Below are 18,717 nucleotides of genomic sequence, written 5' to 3'. Positions count from 1 at the left end.
TTCAAGGGGTGCAGAATGCAAGAATGTCCTGTAAAGGACAGACGAGATTCTATTTGAGTGTGGTTGCATTGCAACGGAAAGAGTACCTCGGAGCCAGCTAGTGGAAATTCACAAATATAAATCCTATCAAGTGGCAATTCTTTCATCCAAGTAAGCTTCTAGCGAGTAAGCTCAATTAGTATATCATGGGCTGAAAATCACACTTAATATACAAAAGGAAAACCCCGATGGATAGTCATTCAAATAATCTCAATGGTTATTTATACCATTCCTTTACTGTGAAGACGGTGGGCTTTAAATTCTTTTTACATGACAGATACTCTAATGCCAACTGAGAATACCAAATATGGAGTGACATGTTCTCCCGTACTTATTGTGTCCTTCGATAATCAAAAATTAGACACGAACGCGATTTGCGTGGTAACCGAACAAAGAACATCCCTCTATGAGATCCAAAGAATTGTTCAAACCATCAGAAGTCTCACTAGTAATGCAGCTTAAGATGTAAGTGAATACAGGTAGGGCCAGGCGAAGAAGGAACATGGTGGTCGACGGTTGATGTCTACGAGCTTGCCGCCTTTTTTGCGCTCATTCTAGTAAGTAAGGACTCATCTCTCGCTGATACTGCTCGCAGTGCCGCATTACACTTTCTATATCAGTGTGTGTAATGATTTTTTTTTTAGAAAAGCCACCATTGACAGTCTCAAAATCAGAAATACCATCTAGAAGTCCTCGGTTTCTGCTTTGGCGATCATGTGATGCAAAGTTCAAAGTTGATATTGACACTGTTGTATATCGCAAATGAAGCTTTGTTCAGCATTATTGACTTACGATAGAGAATGTGATGCATCAAATAATTGTCATTCATTATTACGGACTTCGATTGCGTGTCATCAAGCTTCAAGTGATACGATGGGGACGAATACAAATTCGTTCTGCATTAGACCTCCGTCTTTCAATGCCATGCTCTAGCATCGACGACACAACAACCAGTACAGCAAACGTATACACAAGTCATTACTTCTTAGCCTTGCCCTTGGCACCTGCTTTGGCGCGACCTTTGGCCTTGGGCTTCTCTTCCTCATCCTCCTCATCAACATCTGCCGCCTTTGACTTCTTGGTCGCTCTCTTCGCCTTCGGCTTGGGCTGCTTAATGAGCTTGTCGGTCTTGATATCATCTTCATCATCTTCGACAACCTCGGCGGCCTCGAGCGCCTCGCCCTCGTCCTCTTCCTCGATAGCTTCCTCCAAATCAGGCTTTTCTGCTGCTTTCTTTGGAGCTGCACCGACGTTACTAGCTTTCATGAACGGAATTGGATGAGCCTTTTGGTTATAGCTAGAGAGTGTTAGTCTAGAGTAAGTCTAAAGAAACGGGCAGACTTACAGTCTGGTGAAGGTGGCTTTGGCCTGAGTCTCGATAGAGACAAGTTCCTCATCCATGTAACCAACTCCTAGCTCCTTGATCGAGTCGAAGTCCTCACGAGTGAGAAAGTAGCTGTCCATAAGATCAATGACCTCGTCCACGGAATCCTTGCCTTCCTGGGCGAGGCGTTTGACTGTGCGTGACCAGAGGGTTGGCAGGTATTGTTGACGGATTTCGGTGGCATCTCCTGACGATCGCAATCGCATATGCGAATGGATTTCGCGAACGTATCGCCCGAGCTTGCCATATTTGCTGTTATTGCCGAGCCATGATGTAAAGTTTGAGCCCATGAGCTGACCCGCAACGTAGCTTGATGGACGAACTGTGCTGAAAATAGCATGGGTGGGCATCAAGCTCCATTGTTGCTGAGGGCCATGGATCATGCGGTCAACGAGGTCACCGTCGCTAATGCTTTCCGCAGCCTGGTCAAACAATTCCAAGCACTTCAGGTTTTGTTCTCGCTTACTGTACTGTTGAGCGCTGAGTGCGGCGGGCTTCGTTCGAAGGTAGTTCTCCTGAATCATCAGGTAGCTGAACTCGTGATCGTTGAAATAGAGCTCAATCTTGTCGTTCAGAGTCGCCTTGCTAGCAGGAGAGAACAGGCCGCCGCCGAGCATCTTTTGACAGATATCCCAGGGCTTGAGTACTATGGATTTCTCCCAGGCCTTGGACATATTCTTGCTCTGATCAAAGTCCATTGACGTTTGATCCAGCTTAACTGTTGAAAGCATGTTGATGATCTGTCTGATGTCCCTGTTGCTCCCCTCAATCAATGCGTCAAGGACTTGAGGCGATAGCTTTAGGCCTTCTCTGTGGCAGACCGTCATCATCCGGGATCGAATCTGATCCACGGTTGGCCGTTGGAACTTGACATCGAAAGCAACGAAATCGAATGGCTTCATCTTGGGCAATTTGCGCTCATTGCAGATCAGGATAAGGGGCACCTCGGTCTTCTTGGCGAATTTGGAGAGGGCACCCACACCACCACGATCACCGCCGGACATTCCATCGACTTCATCCATGATCAGAACAATTTGTTTCTTGCCCAGATCGACCTTCTTGCCGTCGCCAGCGAAATAGCCGTTCAAAGATGTGTTGTTCATCACCTCGCCGAGGCCGTTCTCGACCATCTTCTTGCTACGAGCATCACTGGCATTCTGCTCTATAATGTCGTAGCCTTCAAGCTTCGCTGCGAGATGTGCCGCGGTCGTTTTGCCAACACCAGGAGGTCCGGATAGAATGATGGCACGATATCCGCCCATGCCGTCGGCACCTCTTTTTTGAAAGTCGTATCTGCGAGACTTTGACCAGTTCCTCAGCCAACTCTGTATCCTCTCCACTGCTGCCTTGTTGCCACAGATGTGGCTCGCTTGAGTGGGTGCGTACTTGACTGTCCACAACAGTGCCGTAGGTGCAGTAGTGGCCGGTGCAGGGCCCGTGGCGCCACGAGCAGCAGCAGCTTTGCGTGCCTTTTCAGCTTCGATTTGTCGCTGCTTTTCCTCTTTCTCCATCTCGAGTGCTTGCTGCTTGATCTTGTCCTCTTCAGCTTTGCGCTTCTCACGCAACTTTTCGGCACCCTTGCCACTACCACCTCCAGCGGGAAGTCGACGAATAAGCTCGAAAAGACCATTCTCGTCGATAGTCTTGATACCAAACTGTTTGATCTTGGCCAGCTTGCTCGGACCAGCGTCCGTGCCTAAGACGACATAACTTGTCTTGCTACTCGGTGCAGTGGTAGTCTTGCCACCATATCGCTTCACCAAGGCTTGAGCATCTTCGCGAGAAATCTGCTGCAACTGACCAGTGAACACAAAGGTCAGTCCGGAGAGGCAATCCTCTTCACCTTCTGGGAGTTCTGCGACTGGATTTGGTGCCGGGCCGCCATTTCCTGGACCAGCTTGAGCCTTCTTCCAGTCGAACTTGGGTGCATTGGGGTCCTTTGGAGGCGGCGAAGGTGGTCGTACCGTGGGGATATCGTCGAAAATAGCCTGGATGGTTGCATCTTCTGGTTGGTCTGCCTTCTTGGACTTGGGCGGCGCCCTCGGCTTCTTGGCGGCTGGCTTCTTTTTGGAGACTGGCTCTCCGTCTTCAGATTCAGCTTCCGGGGTTTTCCGCTTCTTGCTGGCGGCGGATGACCTCGCTTTCGTAGACGTCGTAACAACTGGTTCGTCGTCCTCATCGTCCTCGTCGACTGCGGGTTTGGCTCGTGAAGCAATACGCTTGGGTTTGGGAAGGAACTCCTCTTCGCTCTCTTCTTCGGCATAGTCGTCGTTCTTTCTCTTACTCCTCCCTCTAGCATTTGCAGCGAAGATATCGTCGGCTTCTTCTGCATCATCGTCCATAAAGGCATCTTGGTCGTCGTCCAAGTCGTATTTGTTGAATGTGGTAGATGTACGCTTCTTGGCCGCTGCCGTGCCATTCTTTGTGGAAGCAGGCTCCTTCTTGACGGGGGCATCTGCCTTCTTGGTGTCTGCCTTTTTGGTGTCTGCCTTATTGGTGGCCTTGGGGGTTGGTAGTGCCTCTGACTTGAGCGCGGGCTTTGTCTTGCTATCGGAATTGGCGGCAGGCTTCGGTTTCGAATTGGCAAAGTATTCGCTAGCTGTAGTTTCCGTTCCCTGCGCTTCCTTCTCCCTGCGAGTAACGAGTCAGAAGGCTGCCTGTCGGCAGGTGTTTATTTCATGTTAACTTACGCTGCCTTCTTCTTTGGCGTAGATCGAGTCACTGGCCTCGGCTTCTTGGGTCTGAGCCAGCCAAGTATCAGTAAAATGCCCAAACCGGTAACGTTATTAAAAATGTGGGTGGGCTTACTGTTCTAGCACCTCGTCGTCGCTGTCATCTTCAACTACCTTGCGGGCCTTGCCTCGACGCTTGGGAACGTCGTCGTCGCCGGTCTTGCTCGCAGGTGGCTTCGGGGCTGCCGGGGCGGCACCTCCCTTGGGCCCAAAGAACGAGCGAATATCAGGCATATCGAATATGATGCAGAGTTCAATTCGGCAGGGAAGCTCGAGAAAACATGGGCGAGGGAAACGGCAAACGGGAATTGGCAAATGTGTTGGCGCACTGCAGGTGTGCTGTATGGAGCTTCGATAATGAAAGACGCGACGGACGCGCTTGGGGGGGGTTTAAAGTGGTTTTCGACGTTGCTCAGCACTAAAAATGGCCCAGTGCAACGCGTGCTTAGTTGTAAGTGAGCCTTAGTCTAGCACCATGGACTGCTTGCCTGCTTGCTGTCTTACAGCAGGCAGGGCTAGGCAATCAGCAGGCACCTGCAGCTTCAGCCTGGGCTTGATCATTGCCCGGGCCGGCCAGGTGAGTCTCCACTGTCCCAGTCTCCACTGGCCAGTCTCGAGGAAAGACCGAGACCCGCCCCAAAACAAGTCGAGGTACGTACCTGGAGGTCGCTTGCAAACGCTAAATCCTGGGCGACAGCTTCAATTCCCGAAATTTCGAGTCTTGAAGCAGAGCTCCAAGCCTCAACCCGCGACTCATTACGCTTTACGGCCACCATGGCTTCCAACACTTCCTTGGGCCTTGTCGGCGCTCTCAGGGGCCTCACCATCTCCGCAGCCAGACCCTCGCTCGGTCCGTGTCTGACTGCCGCCTCGAGGCAAACCACATGTCCCATCTTCACCAGCGTACGGGCTTTCTCTGCCACAACGGCCAAGGCCAGTTGGTTAGAGCCTCGACTGGAGCGCAAGAAGAAAATGATGAAGGGCCGACCTCGAGTTCCCACCGGCGGTTCGATCAAGGGAACCACTGTCGCATGGGGCGACTACGGCCTGCGCATGACCGACCACGATCGACGAATAAGTTCACAGCAATTGAAGGTCGCCCACGACACAATCAAGCAAAGGTTACGTGGAGAGAAGTACCGCATCTACACAAGGGTGAACTGTGATGTTGGCGTCTTCGTGAGCGGCAACGAGGTTCGTCTGCCCATCTTTTGCCCTATTGCCCGGGCCCCCCTGCTAAATATCACCCATTCAGGTGCGTATGGGTAAAGGAAAAGGTTCCTTCGACCACTGGGCTACTAGAGTTGCCATCAACCAGATCGTCCTCGAACTGAAGGGCATGGTCCACGAGCAGGTTGTTCGTGATGCATTCCGCCTGGCCGGAAACAAGCTACCAGGTAGGACCCTCTCGTTTCCCAGCTTGGTGCCCAGCAGCTAATCCCCTTTTAGGGCAGTGGGAGTTTGTAAAGAAGGGAGAGCCCCCCATGGTAGGCATCACAAAGTTGGACGGTATCACCCTGGAAGAGTTGAAGAGACCGAGGAGGAAGATCGATGCTGCTCAACTGCACCCAGTACCATCCCCTACTACCACCCTTGAGGCAGAAAAGCCTCTGGATGCTACCCCGTAGGTGCTCAAAACTTCAGATGTATTATACCTGTACTCTACGACTCTACATCGCCGCTAGCACCTCCATTTCCGCGGGGACGCCCCTGTTGACGTGTATGACGGGCCCGGCGTAGAGTGCCTATGCCTCGGTAAAAATAGAATTAAACATGAAGGCTTTTCGAGTTGCTGGGTGTATCAGTATGCGCCCAACACAACCGCATGAGATTTGTCTACCTAGGTTCATATACCTATTACATCGAATCTTGCTCATTGAGGCGAACAACTGTGCCCTTGTTCCTCTGACACTCAGTCTCAAAGGGAACATGTAATATTTTGAAATGTCAATGTTAGCAATGCGAGAACGACCCAGGTATGTGTCTAGTGAAAGAAGTTTGCATCAGCGTAATACTTCGGCGTGGATAAGCGCGCACGTTTGAGTCTTGTGTAAGGGGAAGGTGTAAGTGGGTGACAAACTCTTCAGCTTCAAAAGGGGGTGAGGAGTGCCTTCCCGACCCGCTACGCTTGCGTACTCTACTTCCGTTTCTTGTTTTCTCCCACATATCAAACCTCCTCTTCCGCATGCCAACCTGAAGGCTTTGTGTCATTTACAAGACAACATGAAGCAGCTTCAACCTTTGGTGAACCCCTGCCTCAAAGCTTGATATATTCAACAAAAGTCCAGCCCTAAAGCCTTCTACTCTTATGAAATACTAGGAACATGTCGCAATGTGTCGAACTAGACGATTTCGAGCTGTCCGCGCGTAGTTCTGGCTTGCACTTGGTAGTATCATCACATCTTTTCGTATCAGGTAAGGATGCTTCTCGACTAGATTGCCACCAACTATACGACAGTATTCAAGCCGAGAAACTATGGCTTTTGCCGCCCAACATCTTCTATCTTCAGCTGTCTCTGCGGTTTGATGGTCATACGACGAATGCAATACCACCAGAAAGTAATTTCCTCGAGCATCTTGCCATCACAATTGCTCTCTCGACGGTAAGTTGGTTTCTGCTATCGTTTCATGATGGAACACTAAAAGGGCAGCTTTGGGATATGCTTGGAGTCTCGATCAAGTGTACAGAAGTCACGTACGACCCCGAATCCCAGGGCGATCCTGATCTGCTGTTTGAGGTCGAACACCCAGACAAGGCCTCCGCGTTGTTGTCTCCGCCCGGCATTCCGACCAGCACGGCAAACGGACTGGTGTGTTCCCTTGAGTACCACTCACGTTCGACGCCGGATGACGATTGTCTCCTGAGCCATGACGCTGAGCATGAGCCTGGATTTCGCGAAGAGCACCCTAGTTTTGAAGGACAAGAAGAAGAATTGGCGCCACTCGAACAGCCCGTCGAGTACTCACCAGCGATATATGGGCTGGACGGGCATGTCTTGCTGCACAACGGAACAGCAAACAGCGACGCCTTACAGCTCCGCCGCAGCACGGGTGACTTGGCTCTCGCAACTCTATATAAGATCTTTGGCCTGAAAAGAACGTTTCGAGGTATCCGAGTCGGGCCTCCAATCTCACCAACATTATTGGAACTAGCACCAACAGTATTCAATGCCCATTATATGCAAGTATGTAGAATTTCATACTGGGACACATGCCAAGACTGAACAAGATTTCATATCAGACAACAGCGACTTATGCCCGTACTTTCTCGGCCATATCTGATACTATCATCAATGCTTCGAATTGGCGATTGTCAATACATCGAAAAGTTGAAGGATTTACCGGACGCGGCGATGACGAGTCGATAGAGAATTCCCACAGACCGCATGACAAAGCGCGGACACCCATACAACAGCAACTATGGACGATGTTACGTGCATCTCTAGACATTGCAGTTGGGACACAGCCTGCTTTGAGAAAAGTTGATCAGCATTCCAGGCGAATGGAATTAGAAGATTGGGAATCTCATCTCTGCGCGGATGCGACTGAGGATAGAAACATGATGCATGGCTCTCCCATGCACTACGATGATTCCCGTCCAAATTCGCAGGATTACGACCTTGAGGACCGTTTAGAAGAGTCTGAAATAAACACTGATGATATCGGTGCTTCTGTGAGCGAGTGGAATGCCAACATGGAGGCGAGATGTCTTAAAGCGGCATATGGGGATAAACGGGAAATTGAATGTGGATTCTGGAACGATCCAGATTCGCATGTTTGGGAGGCGAATCAGGATGAACAAACAACTCAACTGACAAGATTCTCTGAGGCTGGCATTGACCGTCTCCCATTGTCACATCGACAGGAATATCTAACACAGAAAACTCGAGGGAGCAGCGAGCTCCAAGAGGATCTTTATGTTGAGGACGATGAGACGATAGATCAATTTCACAATATATATTGACAAGTCATGGCCGTCTGATAGCATGCGAGATGACCTATATAGGCCCTGCAAGTGAGGCTACCATCTCGATCAGAGTGTGCGCCTTTTCAGCTGTCAAATAAAGCTCCTTGCTGGTCTTTCCAGCGGTGACATCGAACCAAAAACAAATCATTGCGACTCAGCCGCCCTTCCGAACCCCCAGAAAACATTTGGCCTTCTCGCATTCTATTAACCATCAACCACATCGAATACGTCTTGCAATCTAGTGTCCACCGCCAACCCATACGACGTGAGATTGGCAATGAGCGACTATCTCGCAGCTGGTGGTTTGGCGGCGCCCTTCTTTTCTTTCTTCTTCTTTTGCTCGGGCTTCAGAGTGGCGTAGTGGATGTACCAATGGCAAGTGATTTGCAGAGAGATGATAACCAGAACGGCAAGGAGCTGAGGGAAGAGAAATGTTTGATCGTTCAAGACGGCAACGGCCTCGGGGGTAGCACCAATTTTGAGGAACCATCCAAACTGTCCGCCACCGTTAATTTCGTTTCCATTTTGGTCTTTGACCAGGGCAGCCATTCTTGTGGTTTGAAAAAGGTTGCCTTTATTAGGTGTTGGGAAGAGTGTTGCCGAGGTTGGCTTGGAGAGCGCTTGCGACGTGCCTGACGTTCCTTGCGAGTCGGGTATCAAATGGCTTGAAGTGCAAAGGTATCGATTATTACAAAGTGGTAAAAGGACGGTGGTCGGCAGATGTCGATATCGGTGCGCCAGTCACGAAGAAGAGGAAGCAGAAGAAGAATAAAGCGAAATGATGGAATCAACTGAAGCACGATCCAGAAAACAAAGGCAAAAACAGGAGAGTAGGAAGGACGTGATGGCAGCCGCTTGGCTGATAGAAGAACCTCAAAAAATCGAAACCAGCAGGCATCGGGGTCGGAGGAGGAGGCTCGAGACAGCAACCATTCCTGCTTGGGAGGTTCCTGAAGTCGTCGTGGTGACCCCTGCGAAACTCTGGCGTTTCAGAGATGCAGCAGAGTCGACTGATTTTGAGCTCACGGGCATGATTGGCCTGGCTACAGGGGATGTCGCGGGCGCCAAAGGTGGTCCGCTAGCTGTACGACTTGTGGTGTTGAAGAAGGACGGCACGGCAACATCCCCATGTCGCGTCATGATCTCATCTACGAGACTATAGCTTGTGATGTGCATCAGATAACATGGCCATAGAGCCGAAGGCGTTTGGTGACTGCAGCTTCGATACTTGCTTAACCTTTTTGTGCTGACTACATAGTCTAGACTAACTACATACATAACCTGTCAGGGGAGACGCCCCCACCCCCTACCCCCTGTTCGGAAACCCCCTAGCAGCTTTTAGCGGATCTGCAGTGACTGATAGTACAGTGGCTTTCTCCTCCTGTTCGCTACGCCGCCTGCAGCCAATTTGCTCAGCTGGTGCCGGCTGAATAGTAAATCCGTGCGCTGCAATTGATCCTCAAAAAATTATTGAAGCTATCCAACTGGACCTTGGGTAGCCAGCATAGGAGTGAGCTATCTCGACCCAATTTCCGACTTATTGACAAGAGCACGCCTGGGCTCTGGACGATGCGATGAGTGTCGCCACTTCAGCACGATCAGTGCTGTCACGGCGCCTGGCCGCCGCAGTCAGACCATCTGCCGCAGCATCGATACCACAGTGCTATGCCGCCTCCTTTCATAGCTCCGCCCGCCTCGAGAAGAGGAGGAAACCACGCTTCGCCAGTATCAATGCAGAGGAGATGGGCCTGGTCGACCCGGCCAAGCCGAGGACATACAACGAATACAGAGCAGACTACGAGGCGACAGTCGAGAAGCACGCCAAGGAGCAATTCCAGCCGTACACCCCCGAGGAGCTCGAGATCCTGAAGAAGCACTACACATCGGAACAGATGGAGGCGCTCGAGGCTGGTGAAGCCGCCATAGACCCCCAGGATCTGTCCGTACAAGGCCGTCTGAGAAAAGACCCGTACAGGCTGCCGTACCTGGACGATTTCAGTCGTATCGTGCCCACCATCGACAGACAACCCAAGAAGTCGACACAACCCAAGGAAGACGCGAAGTGGTTGACGGAAGAGGAGCACTTGCTCGACTTTTTTGAGGGCCAGGACGCACACATCAAGTCGCTCCTGGCGCGAACCTCCTTCACCGAAAAGGAGTGGGAGGCAAAACCGCCCCAGGAAAAGAAGAGAATCATAACCGATGTCGTACGTCAAGTCAGAGAAAATGCAGAGAGGCAGAAACTGCCCGAGAGCGTTCAAGCGGCAGCCCATTTCTTCGAGACCTCGATGCTCAACGATGGAAACAGGCCATCGGCTTCTGCACTGGCACCTAGTCTAGGGAAGGACATTCCTGGTGTTACCGGCCTGTACAGCAGCCCCATCGATCCCGAGGATCAAGGTCTGGACGATGATGGTATCTACCAAGATCTCAAGAAGCGAACCGGCATGTCAGTCAAACAGATGAAAGAACTTACGTGCAAGGTTTTGGTTGTGCGCATGGTCCACAACCAGACTCGTCTAGGAAAGATTCGAAGTGTCTGGGTCATGGCCATTGCCGGCAACAAGAACGGCCGCTTGGGTATTGGAGAGGCCAAGTCAGTTGAGAACGGTGTTGCCGTTCAGAAGGCCAAGCTCCTTGCCATCAGAAATATGCAACCCATCAGGCGGTACGAGGACAGGACAATCCACGGAGACGTGACGGCCAAGATCGGCGCCACCATTGTGAAGCTACAGGCCCGCCCCCCAGGTAAGAACCCCCACTTCCTTTTTTTCCTCCTCATGGTGGTGATTAATCTTGCTAATCATCCTGCTAGGGTTTGGTCTCCGAGTTCCCGCCCGTCTCTTTGAAATGTTCCGCGCCTGCGGCATCCACGATATTGCCGGCAGCATGCCACGTTCGAGAAACCCAATGAACTCTGTTAAGGCGACCTTCCATGCCCTGACCAACCAGAAGGACCCGAATGAGATCGCCATCGGAAGGGGCAAGAAGCTCGTCGACGTACGAAAAGTGTACTTTGGCGGCAATGTGTTATAATTAGAGCATCTTCATTGTACCAAAAGCTGTAGATATAAGACTTCCTCCCGGCTTCGCGCTGTGTATTACATGAATGAACATTTTGTGTATGTGTATCTGTATCAGATCCTGACTAGAAAACGGCATAAGCTGCATTCCATCTTGCGCGTCTTGAGCTTGGGGCATTGTGTGACACCTCCCACATCAGGCATTATCTCTCTCATGTCCAGCCGGGTCTCACCCACGGCGCAAGCCTCTCGAGCGCCATACGTGCTTCTCATATCGGCTAGGTCCTCTTACATCTCCCCCAAAGGCTTTCTCCACGCTCGCACGACCGCTCGAACCCTACGCCTAGTCGCATAGCTCGACGGCTGCGGAGCTTGGGCTTCGCATACTATTGCGTCTCCGTGTTTTGCCTCTGAGCAACGGTATATGTTTAGTCCATACCTCCCCCATCCGTAGTGCTGACCTCTTGATGGGCTAAACGTACAGCTTTTTATGTCTGCTGCATTCCGAGAAGAGCACCTAACTGCTGTTGTTGTTGCTGCTGCTGCGGCCGCGGATCTTCTCTGTTCATCCTTCTGGCGTCGTAATCTGCGTCTTTTCCGTCCCTCCGATGGCAACACGCTCAACGGCCCTGGTTGCCCCACTCGATCTCCTGCTGCAGCACTATGCTGTACACGCTGGCCTTGAGCAGCGTGAACACCAGGCTCGTCTTGCGCTCGAGCTCGCGCAGGCCGTCGAGGATCTCGGTCGTGGGCTGCTTCGCCATGGTGTCGAGAATCGATGCTAGCTGGATACACGTATTTGTTGTCAGTCACCACAGAAGGGCAGGGAATTGGATGAGATGTTTTCGTGTCCCAGGGCTAGATGGGAGAAGAAGCAAAATAGAAGAAGAAGGAGGAGGAGGAGGAGAAGAATAAAGGGGAGAGGAGGAGGAGAAGAAGAAAGGGAGGAAGAGAGGAAACTACCGTACATTCTTCATATTCTCGGCCAGACGTTCGTACTCCTCGAGCACTTCCTGCTCCAGCGGAGTGAGCTCGGGGGCGAGAGCAGGGGGTTCGGCTGCGGCTGTTCCATGGTGCCGATGGGCGAGGTCCTTGACGAATGAGATATCAGGGGAGCTGAGCCGGCTGGCCGTCTACTATCACAGGTAGAGTTGCTGGAGACGCGTTGCGTCGCGTTCAAGTTGCGGAGGTTGCCTGGGGCGTTTGGTGTTGCAACAAATGGACCCCGCCAAAAAGACGTTCCGATAGTGGACCGGCCGACCTGTGCTTATTATAATGAATTCGTGGCGGGGCAGATGTGACTTAGATGCACGCCTGCAGCGTCCCATCCTCTTCTCGCTCGCAATCTTTAACCCAGATCTCTACTTAGCCATGAGGCTCTTCTTGTGCAATGAATCCATTGATAGCTTGTTAGCCCCCGTGGTGTGTAAGCTATGTCGAAGTGCCCTGAGTCTGGCTCGATAAGGTCTCTTGGCGGGAATTCTTTCCACTGTGATCATATGAGAGATGCCAGCATCCCTCAGGACTGATCCTCACATGATGGGCTTTCTGTCGTGACTGGGGACATCAAACGATGCGCTTCCATGCCCATTCTCACAATGGCTCAATCCGCACGTTCATCTCGGCCGACTGCTCTCACGGTCTCAAAAATTCCCATTGAATGCATCGACTTCATCGAGGAGTTCCCTATCGACATCCCCGCCCCTCCCTTCTTTTTTTTCTCCTCTCTAGAAAGAAGAACGATGACCTGCTCTCTGAACTCACATACTTCCAATTCAGGATGACGCAGATGTTTTGTTGGCTCGTGATCCGACAAAATCTTTAACACAATGTGACAGTTCAAGAATAGATGCTTCGGATGCTATGAGAGCGCAGATCATACAAGGTCTTTTCATGTTCCCAGAGAGGCCGCAGAGTATCTTACATTTCCTGTCACGATCTATCATGGTGACTGCTCGCAGTGATGCGGATTCTCATGAGTCTCAACACTTATACATCATGCTTCGTACCGCCTATCTCCAAAAGGCTACTCCCCAAGTCAACGAGACGGCAAATGCTAGAGCCAATATCTCTATTCCAGACCAATTTCTATGCCCAATTCCCCTGTGCCCTCGACTTGGGACTTCACCCATTTTGTGCGCTGTCACAACGATATGTGGGACGTCAGCAGTATGCGTAGGCTGGGCACCGCCTGTGTCTGACGGCACATCGTCACCGTCGGGTGCGTTTTGACTCCATATCGCACATCCATCCGTGAGACAGACGGTACCATAAGGGCAACATCCGCCGCCATCATCCAAGCTGCATTGTGTGAGGTCGACAGCGCATACTGCCGGCCGACCTAGGTGGTCCTCTTCGGGACAGCTCGCGTTTTTGCAGCAATATGTGCCAGAATTGCTTAGATCAAGGTCTGTTTGCTGGCAGTACATCCCAGTCTCGCAGCATATTGCCTTCAATATGCATTCTTGTTAGTCGTCATCAAAGCAAGTTGGTGCAGGAATGAGAGAGAGACAGAGAAAGACAAAGAGAGAGAGAGCGAGAGAGAGGGGGGGGGGGACACGTTCTGGCTGATCAAATCGAGCACAACTCCATCGAGGGTCGCAAAGGGTCGTCTGCCGAATTCCGGCTATATATCTCGCCTTGTTGTCGTATTTATCATCTTTTCCGGCCAGTCTCTCCGTCGTCTGTGCACTGGCTCTAGCAGGCAGCGTTTCGATTTTGTCCACGATATTTGTCGAGGAAACAACGGTCTGAGTGATATTCGTCTTTGCGTGAGCCCAGACCCAAGCCCCTGAGGCATAGTACCAGGAGTAGTATTCCGCCGTGAAAACGATGCCCACGATCATGATAGCAACGATGATGACTGCGGAAACAATTGCCAATGCCCATCTCAAGTTCGGATGGTCACGCAGAGGAACCCAGCGATGCCAATCGAAATAGATCTTGTCAATCGTCCATTTCTTGCGCTCATGGGAAGGACACTTAAGACGGTCTGGCTGACCAGAGGCTTTTCGAGAGCTCGCCACGCCTGGCCTGTTTTCTTTCATCTTAATCTCCCCACTGGTATGAGCGACTTTCGGGATGACTATCTGGTACCAATACCAAAAATAATTAAAAAAAAATTAAAAAATTTTTATGTCGTGTGATCGAAGGTGCAAGGAGTTCTCTAGGTCATAGGAGCGATTTAAAGCTAAACATCCAGAGTGTGGTTGTGTTATAATCGAAGTGAGGAACCATGTATTTCCCGAGTCGGTCACAATATGTAGACTGTTTCAATGACGACCTCCTGTTAACAGCAGCACGTTCCCCAGGGAAGTCGCTACAGGCCGGACTGCACCTAAGCCGTGGCCATGACGCCGTCTCCCCAGGTGTCAAGAACGACGAGAAAGGGACTCATCAACCCTGATTCATTTGACATTACTTTCGGTTAGTGCTGTGCTTCATGTGGAACAGACGTTTGTGGCAACCGCAATAGGTGTCTGAATTCATGTCATGTGATACCAAAATGCCTTCTATTATTTGCTCAATATCGAACGTTTTTATGAGCTGGTTGCGAGATGTCCGCAGTACAGATCAATACGTACAAGTCTGTTTTACCAGTATTCATGACAAAATGCCGGGTACTCTTCATTACATGCAGCTAATGTATCACAATCAGAGTGGCTGTTCAAGAGTTGAGCAATATTTCGTATTTCAAGCTGCATAGCTATTCCTGGGTATGCATTACTCCACTGCCATTAGCAATTAGATAAAGCTATGCATCATACTGCCAGCCTCGTCACCAGGTAGAAGAAGTCCTCCTGTAAGGACCTTCCATGCTCCCCAAGCTCCCGAGGTGAAAAGATCAAACCTCCAGGTGCTTGAGCATCACTGCGAAATTGGCCATCAATAGATGAACCTCATGTGCAACGCCGAACGCGACGCAACTATATGTACTCGAATGCAAAAAAGCGACGCCGTGCTGTGTACCGTCATTCATATCTCTAACGCATTATTGCTTCCTGTTCCAGCGCAAGTTGGCGAGGAGTCTCTCTGAGAACCTCGGTAAATGCCACCCACGATCAAGCAGATGAATTGTGACACAAAGAATTGAAAGCTACTGTCAAATAATCTTCACTTCATCTTCGTCGGTCGGGCGATCAAAGCCAGAATGTGAAAATAAGAAGGACACTCGCGAGACCGGCGGCCATTCCAGTGAGCTCCTTGGTGCCAGAGACAGCTTGGTTCCCCGCGTTCTTGGTAGACGATGCTGAAGCTGCAGTACCGGTTGCACTGCCTGTCGCCGAAGGTGTGCTAGAATATCCCGCCGTGCTAGTGAACGTAGCCCCTAGACTGGGCAGGGCCACATTACCATCGATCAACCAGCCGCCGGATGTGGACGCCGGGCAAGATCGAGTAGAAACACTTGAGGCATCGTAGGCGGACTTGGCAACTCCAGTAGGCGTGATGCTGGCCCATTGGCTCTTCAGGTTGCTGAAGTCGGGGCTAACAGGTGTCGGCGTTCCCTTTCGGGTGTATCCGCCGTCAATGTCAGTTCCAGTCACGGTGGCGGCAACCGAGGGGCCGTATGAGATCAAACCATAGTTGTTTGCCTCTTGAATCCACTCATAGACGATGGCTCCACTCCAGTCACTGACCATGTTGGAACCAAAAATGGCAGCTTGATCATCGAACACACGAGGGCCGGGGACATTACATCCTGTCTCCGAAAAGAAGATAGGAACCGGGAAATTGCCTGCGTCTGCTTGCAAGTTGGCATAGCCAGAAGTCTGGTATGTTGCCGGGTCGCACCATTCATATGAATTCAGACCGAAAAAGTCAATGTTCTCGGAGGCGTTTCCACCGCATGTCAAATAATCCTGCAACATGGGTCGAAGCTCGGCGATGTCTGCAGCAGAATAGCCAATGGGGATTTCACGGTAACCTTTGGACTTTCTGTGAGCCTTCAGATCACGGGCAGCTGCCTTGATGAATGGAGCAGCGATGGACTGGTTGTTGGTAGCAATAATCTCGTTGCCCACGAAAAGACCAAGAAGGTTGTCATATCCTTGAAAGGTATCCATGACCTTGGCGTAGCTCTCATACTGTGTCTGGTTCCAGTATAAATCACCCTATTGCGGTCAGCAAGACGATTTATAAAAAGACATAACATGCAAAGATGCAACTTACCGGCAAAATGTAGCTTGAGAACGTGTCCATGTCGATCATGGCGTAGATACCAGCGTCGGCGAAAGCAGACATGCAGCCGTCGTGGTCAGCATCAGCATCGACATGGTAGACACGGATCGTGTTGGCTCCCAGTTCGCTCATCAAAGTAGCATCTCTGGTGCATTGCTCGGTGTCAATCAGTGGGTCATCGGGTACCAACTGATACGCAACACCTGGTCATACATTAGCAATTTCGCGCATTGAAGCAAGTTCGCGAACATACCCTTGATGAAGAACTGGTCACCATCACTAGTGAAGAACTTGCTGCCAACTGCCTCGATCGTGGCAATGGCCGAGGTGGTGGCGCTGCCAAGAGCGGCTGCGAGCCAAAACGAAGAACGCATCGTGGATATCGTGTAGAAACGCTGAATATATATATAGCCTGTGGTCTAATGGTATCCAAAAGGGCGAAAAAATTCCAGGGTTTCAAGCAATTGGTTCCAAGATTCTTCAAGTATATTTCTGCCAGGAGCCGTGCAAAAAGATTTGTCGGCTGTGGAAAGCTTGCAGTTCTGAACGTCGATACGGTTCAGGGCAGTATCCAACTATCTGCGCCTCGTCGAAAGGTCTGTTCTCAGCAACAAGTGTTTGCGATAGATTCGAAGAGCGAACGACAACAGCTTGGGAACGCGAAACTGAACGAACACAGCGAGTGAAAGTTGTGAGTCGACTGGGAACTCTACGCAACTTCAGGAATGACCGACAATCCGCAGACAAAAAACGATCAAACAAGTGATCCGTTCACACTTCAGCCTCTCCGCAAACGAGGGATATCCAACAAATTCGGCGTGGGGAGATGTGGAGGAAAGAGGGAAAAGAGACCAAACGCAAGGCCATGATGAGAAAAGTCATGATGCTGGAGTGAATCCACTGGTGTTTGCACTACTCATTCTGCCCCTGGTCTGCATCAAACGGCTTGCGGCTTTTGCCAAGCTACAGGGAGCTATCCATAAGCCATCATTGGCTAGTCCTTGCTAGCGAGCATCTCGAGGTACCTGGCAAAGGAGCTTTAGGATGGCATTGCCTTGGTTTCTGGTGAGAATCCCCAGCAGACCATCGATGTGATAGGCCCCGTCGGTGAGCAACTCCGGACATTTTGCTGCAATGCACAAAGCTGCTAGGTTAGCACTATGTACAGTACCCACGTCTGGAAGAGACCGAGATTGCTTAGATCACGGCCCTTTCCAGCTTAGTTCGAGTCAAGCTGGCAAAGCTCGCAGGCTCCAGGGGCAGCATTGCGTGGATAGTATCCTTGGCACGGCTAGAACGGACTAGGTCCTCATAGTATCCTAGTGCTTGCTTAGCTTTGACTTCTAGCGACTCGTGCCGACGAATCGTGCCAGAATGATTTTCCCAAATTGTGTTGTTACGGAGAGGTGCAGGTATCGAGTGTGCCTCTGTTGTCGCGCACATCTTTTTAGGCCTATGTCACTCGGCAACAATGGTTGCTAACTTTGGATCCGGCTGTTTCGTGTCGTGTTTTTAGGTCCAAGCTTTAAGCCCAGACCATGAATCAAAGAGGATCTGAGAGGGATCCAAGACATATCGCCTCAAATCTTTGCAACTTCACCCACAGCCGCCAAGACCTTCTCCAGATCGCCAAACGCGATGGGTCGTTCTCTTGTCATTGCTTGATCCGAGTCCAGCGTCTGGGCGTGGCGGAATTCAATAAATTGAACGAGGATCGCGTCGTCCCACCGATAGACCATGGGTATCTACTCGCGAAATTGGCCGTCCTTACAGAACCATGCTTTGGCGTCTGTCGTTACAAGGGCCTGAGGGAGTCCAAAATAAGCGCCAAGACAAAAACGTGAAAGTCGGTGGCACTTTTGAAGCGCCAATTGCCGACGGACATGGTTTTCTCTGCTATGACGCAACAATGTCGCGACAATCTGAGAACTGCACAAAATAACCTCATGCAGGGGGCCCCGTGTCTCTCAACAAACACCCCCAAACAAGCTGTTATGCAGTCCAGGCTAGGCTATGTTGCATGCCATCTACCTAACTCAGTCAAATGAGAAGCTGCAACCCTGATTGTGAACTTGATTGGTAAAGGACTTCGGAAGGACAAGTCGCTCGTGGAACATGGAATGTCGATCGCATTGGTATTGGATAGCCATGTATAGTATTGTTTAGTATCAGTAACATCATTCCCAACTCCGCTTCACGAACTTGTATAAACTCGAACATTGATTAGTCTAACCACAATAGCCGGTCCTATTCCATATTATGCTACTGAATTTCCATTTTGGGACCACTTATCTGGTTAGTGACTTTCGGAGTTATCTATGTTATACTAATATGCCACGTGAGATGCTTAGGAATTAATTATAACCTTTATGAATTTATGTATACGCCACTTGC

At 50.6% G+C, this 18,717-nt stretch overlaps 8 protein-coding genes across 8 annotated transcripts; 4 read left to right on the top strand and 4 right to left on the bottom strand.

Annotated features, from left to right (window-relative positions):
- Window positions 1–845: 845 nt before the first annotated feature.
- On the bottom strand, window positions 846–4,640 carry BKA67DRAFT_553404 (replication factor RFC1 C terminal domain-containing protein). Its single transcript, XM_046101910.1, has 4 exons — window positions 4,232–4,640; window positions 4,114–4,164; window positions 1,385–4,054; window positions 846–1,336 (listed from the first exon to the last, which is right to left on the bottom strand). Exons 1-4 carry the CDS (start codon window positions 4,387–4,389, stop codon window positions 1,018–1,020), a joined length of 3,198 nt encoding a protein of 1,065 aa, XP_045961099.1. The 5' UTR covers window positions 4,390–4,640; the 3' UTR covers window positions 846–1,017.
- A 212-nt stretch (window positions 4,641–4,852) lies between these two features.
- Window positions 4,853–6,071, top strand: BKA67DRAFT_553402 (60S ribosomal protein L16). Its single transcript, XM_046101909.1, has 3 exons — window positions 4,853–5,349; window positions 5,411–5,552; window positions 5,605–6,071. The coding sequence occupies exons 1-3, from the start codon at window positions 4,930–4,932 to the stop codon at window positions 5,781–5,783; spliced, it is 741 nt and encodes a 246-aa protein (XP_045961098.1). The 5' UTR covers window positions 4,853–4,929; the 3' UTR covers window positions 5,784–6,071.
- A 188-nt stretch (window positions 6,072–6,259) lies between these two features.
- On the top strand, window positions 6,260–8,119 carry BKA67DRAFT_688244 (uncharacterized protein; the record flags this gene model as incomplete). The annotated part of the gene is made up of 3 exons (XM_046109069.1): window positions 6,260–6,758; window positions 6,807–7,340; window positions 7,397–8,119. Exons 1-3 carry the CDS (start codon window positions 6,480–6,482, stop codon window positions 8,117–8,119), a joined length of 1,536 nt encoding a protein of 511 aa, XP_045961097.1. The 5' UTR covers window positions 6,260–6,479.
- Window positions 8,120–8,407: 288 nt separating this feature from the next.
- Window positions 8,408–9,262, bottom strand: BKA67DRAFT_655165 (uncharacterized protein; the record flags this gene model as incomplete). The annotated part of the gene is made up of 2 exons (XM_046106702.1): window positions 8,408–8,617; window positions 9,149–9,262. The coding sequence occupies 2 exons, from the start codon at window positions 9,260–9,262 to the stop codon at window positions 8,408–8,410; spliced, it is 324 nt and encodes a 107-aa protein (XP_045961096.1).
- A 434-nt stretch (window positions 9,263–9,696) lies between these two features.
- BKA67DRAFT_655164 (ribosomal protein s5-like protein) lies at window positions 9,697–11,158 on the top strand (the record flags this gene model as incomplete). Its single annotated transcript, XM_046106701.1, has 2 exons — window positions 9,697–10,870; window positions 10,938–11,158. 2 exons carry the CDS (start codon window positions 9,697–9,699, stop codon window positions 11,156–11,158), a joined length of 1,395 nt encoding a protein of 464 aa, XP_045961095.1.
- A 533-nt stretch (window positions 11,159–11,691) lies between these two features.
- BKA67DRAFT_553396 (uncharacterized protein) lies at window positions 11,692–12,052 on the top strand. The gene has a single exon (XM_046101908.1). The coding sequence runs from the start codon at window positions 11,754–11,756 to the stop codon at window positions 11,928–11,930; it is 177 nt and encodes a 58-aa protein (XP_045961094.1). The 5' UTR covers window positions 11,692–11,753; the 3' UTR covers window positions 11,931–12,052.
- A 1,443-nt stretch (window positions 12,053–13,495) lies between these two features.
- On the bottom strand, window positions 13,496–14,226 carry BKA67DRAFT_172107 (uncharacterized protein). The gene has a single exon (XM_046095231.1). The coding sequence runs from the start codon at window positions 14,190–14,192 to the stop codon at window positions 13,614–13,616; it is 579 nt and encodes a 192-aa protein (XP_045961093.1). The 5' UTR covers window positions 14,193–14,226; the 3' UTR covers window positions 13,496–13,613.
- Window positions 14,227–15,284: 1,058 nt separating this feature from the next.
- BKA67DRAFT_590654 (Glucanosyltransferase-domain-containing protein) lies at window positions 15,285–16,697 on the bottom strand (the record flags this gene model as incomplete). Its single annotated transcript, XM_046104612.1, has 3 exons — window positions 15,285–16,256; window positions 16,315–16,526; window positions 16,577–16,697. 3 exons carry the CDS (start codon window positions 16,695–16,697, stop codon window positions 15,285–15,287), a joined length of 1,305 nt encoding a protein of 434 aa, XP_045961092.1.
- Between the last annotated feature and the right edge of the window lie 2,020 nt (window positions 16,698–18,717).

The sequence above is a fragment of the Truncatella angustata genome (genome assembly GCF_020726525.1).
Source record: "Truncatella angustata strain MPI-SDFR-AT-0073 chromosome Unknown BKA67scaffold_2, whole genome shotgun sequence".
Classification (NCBI taxonomy): Eukaryota; Fungi; Ascomycota; class Sordariomycetes; order Amphisphaeriales; family Sporocadaceae; genus Truncatella; species Truncatella angustata.
Note: the sequence above shows the minus strand (reverse complement) of the source record. Positions and strands in the feature narration are given on the sequence as shown.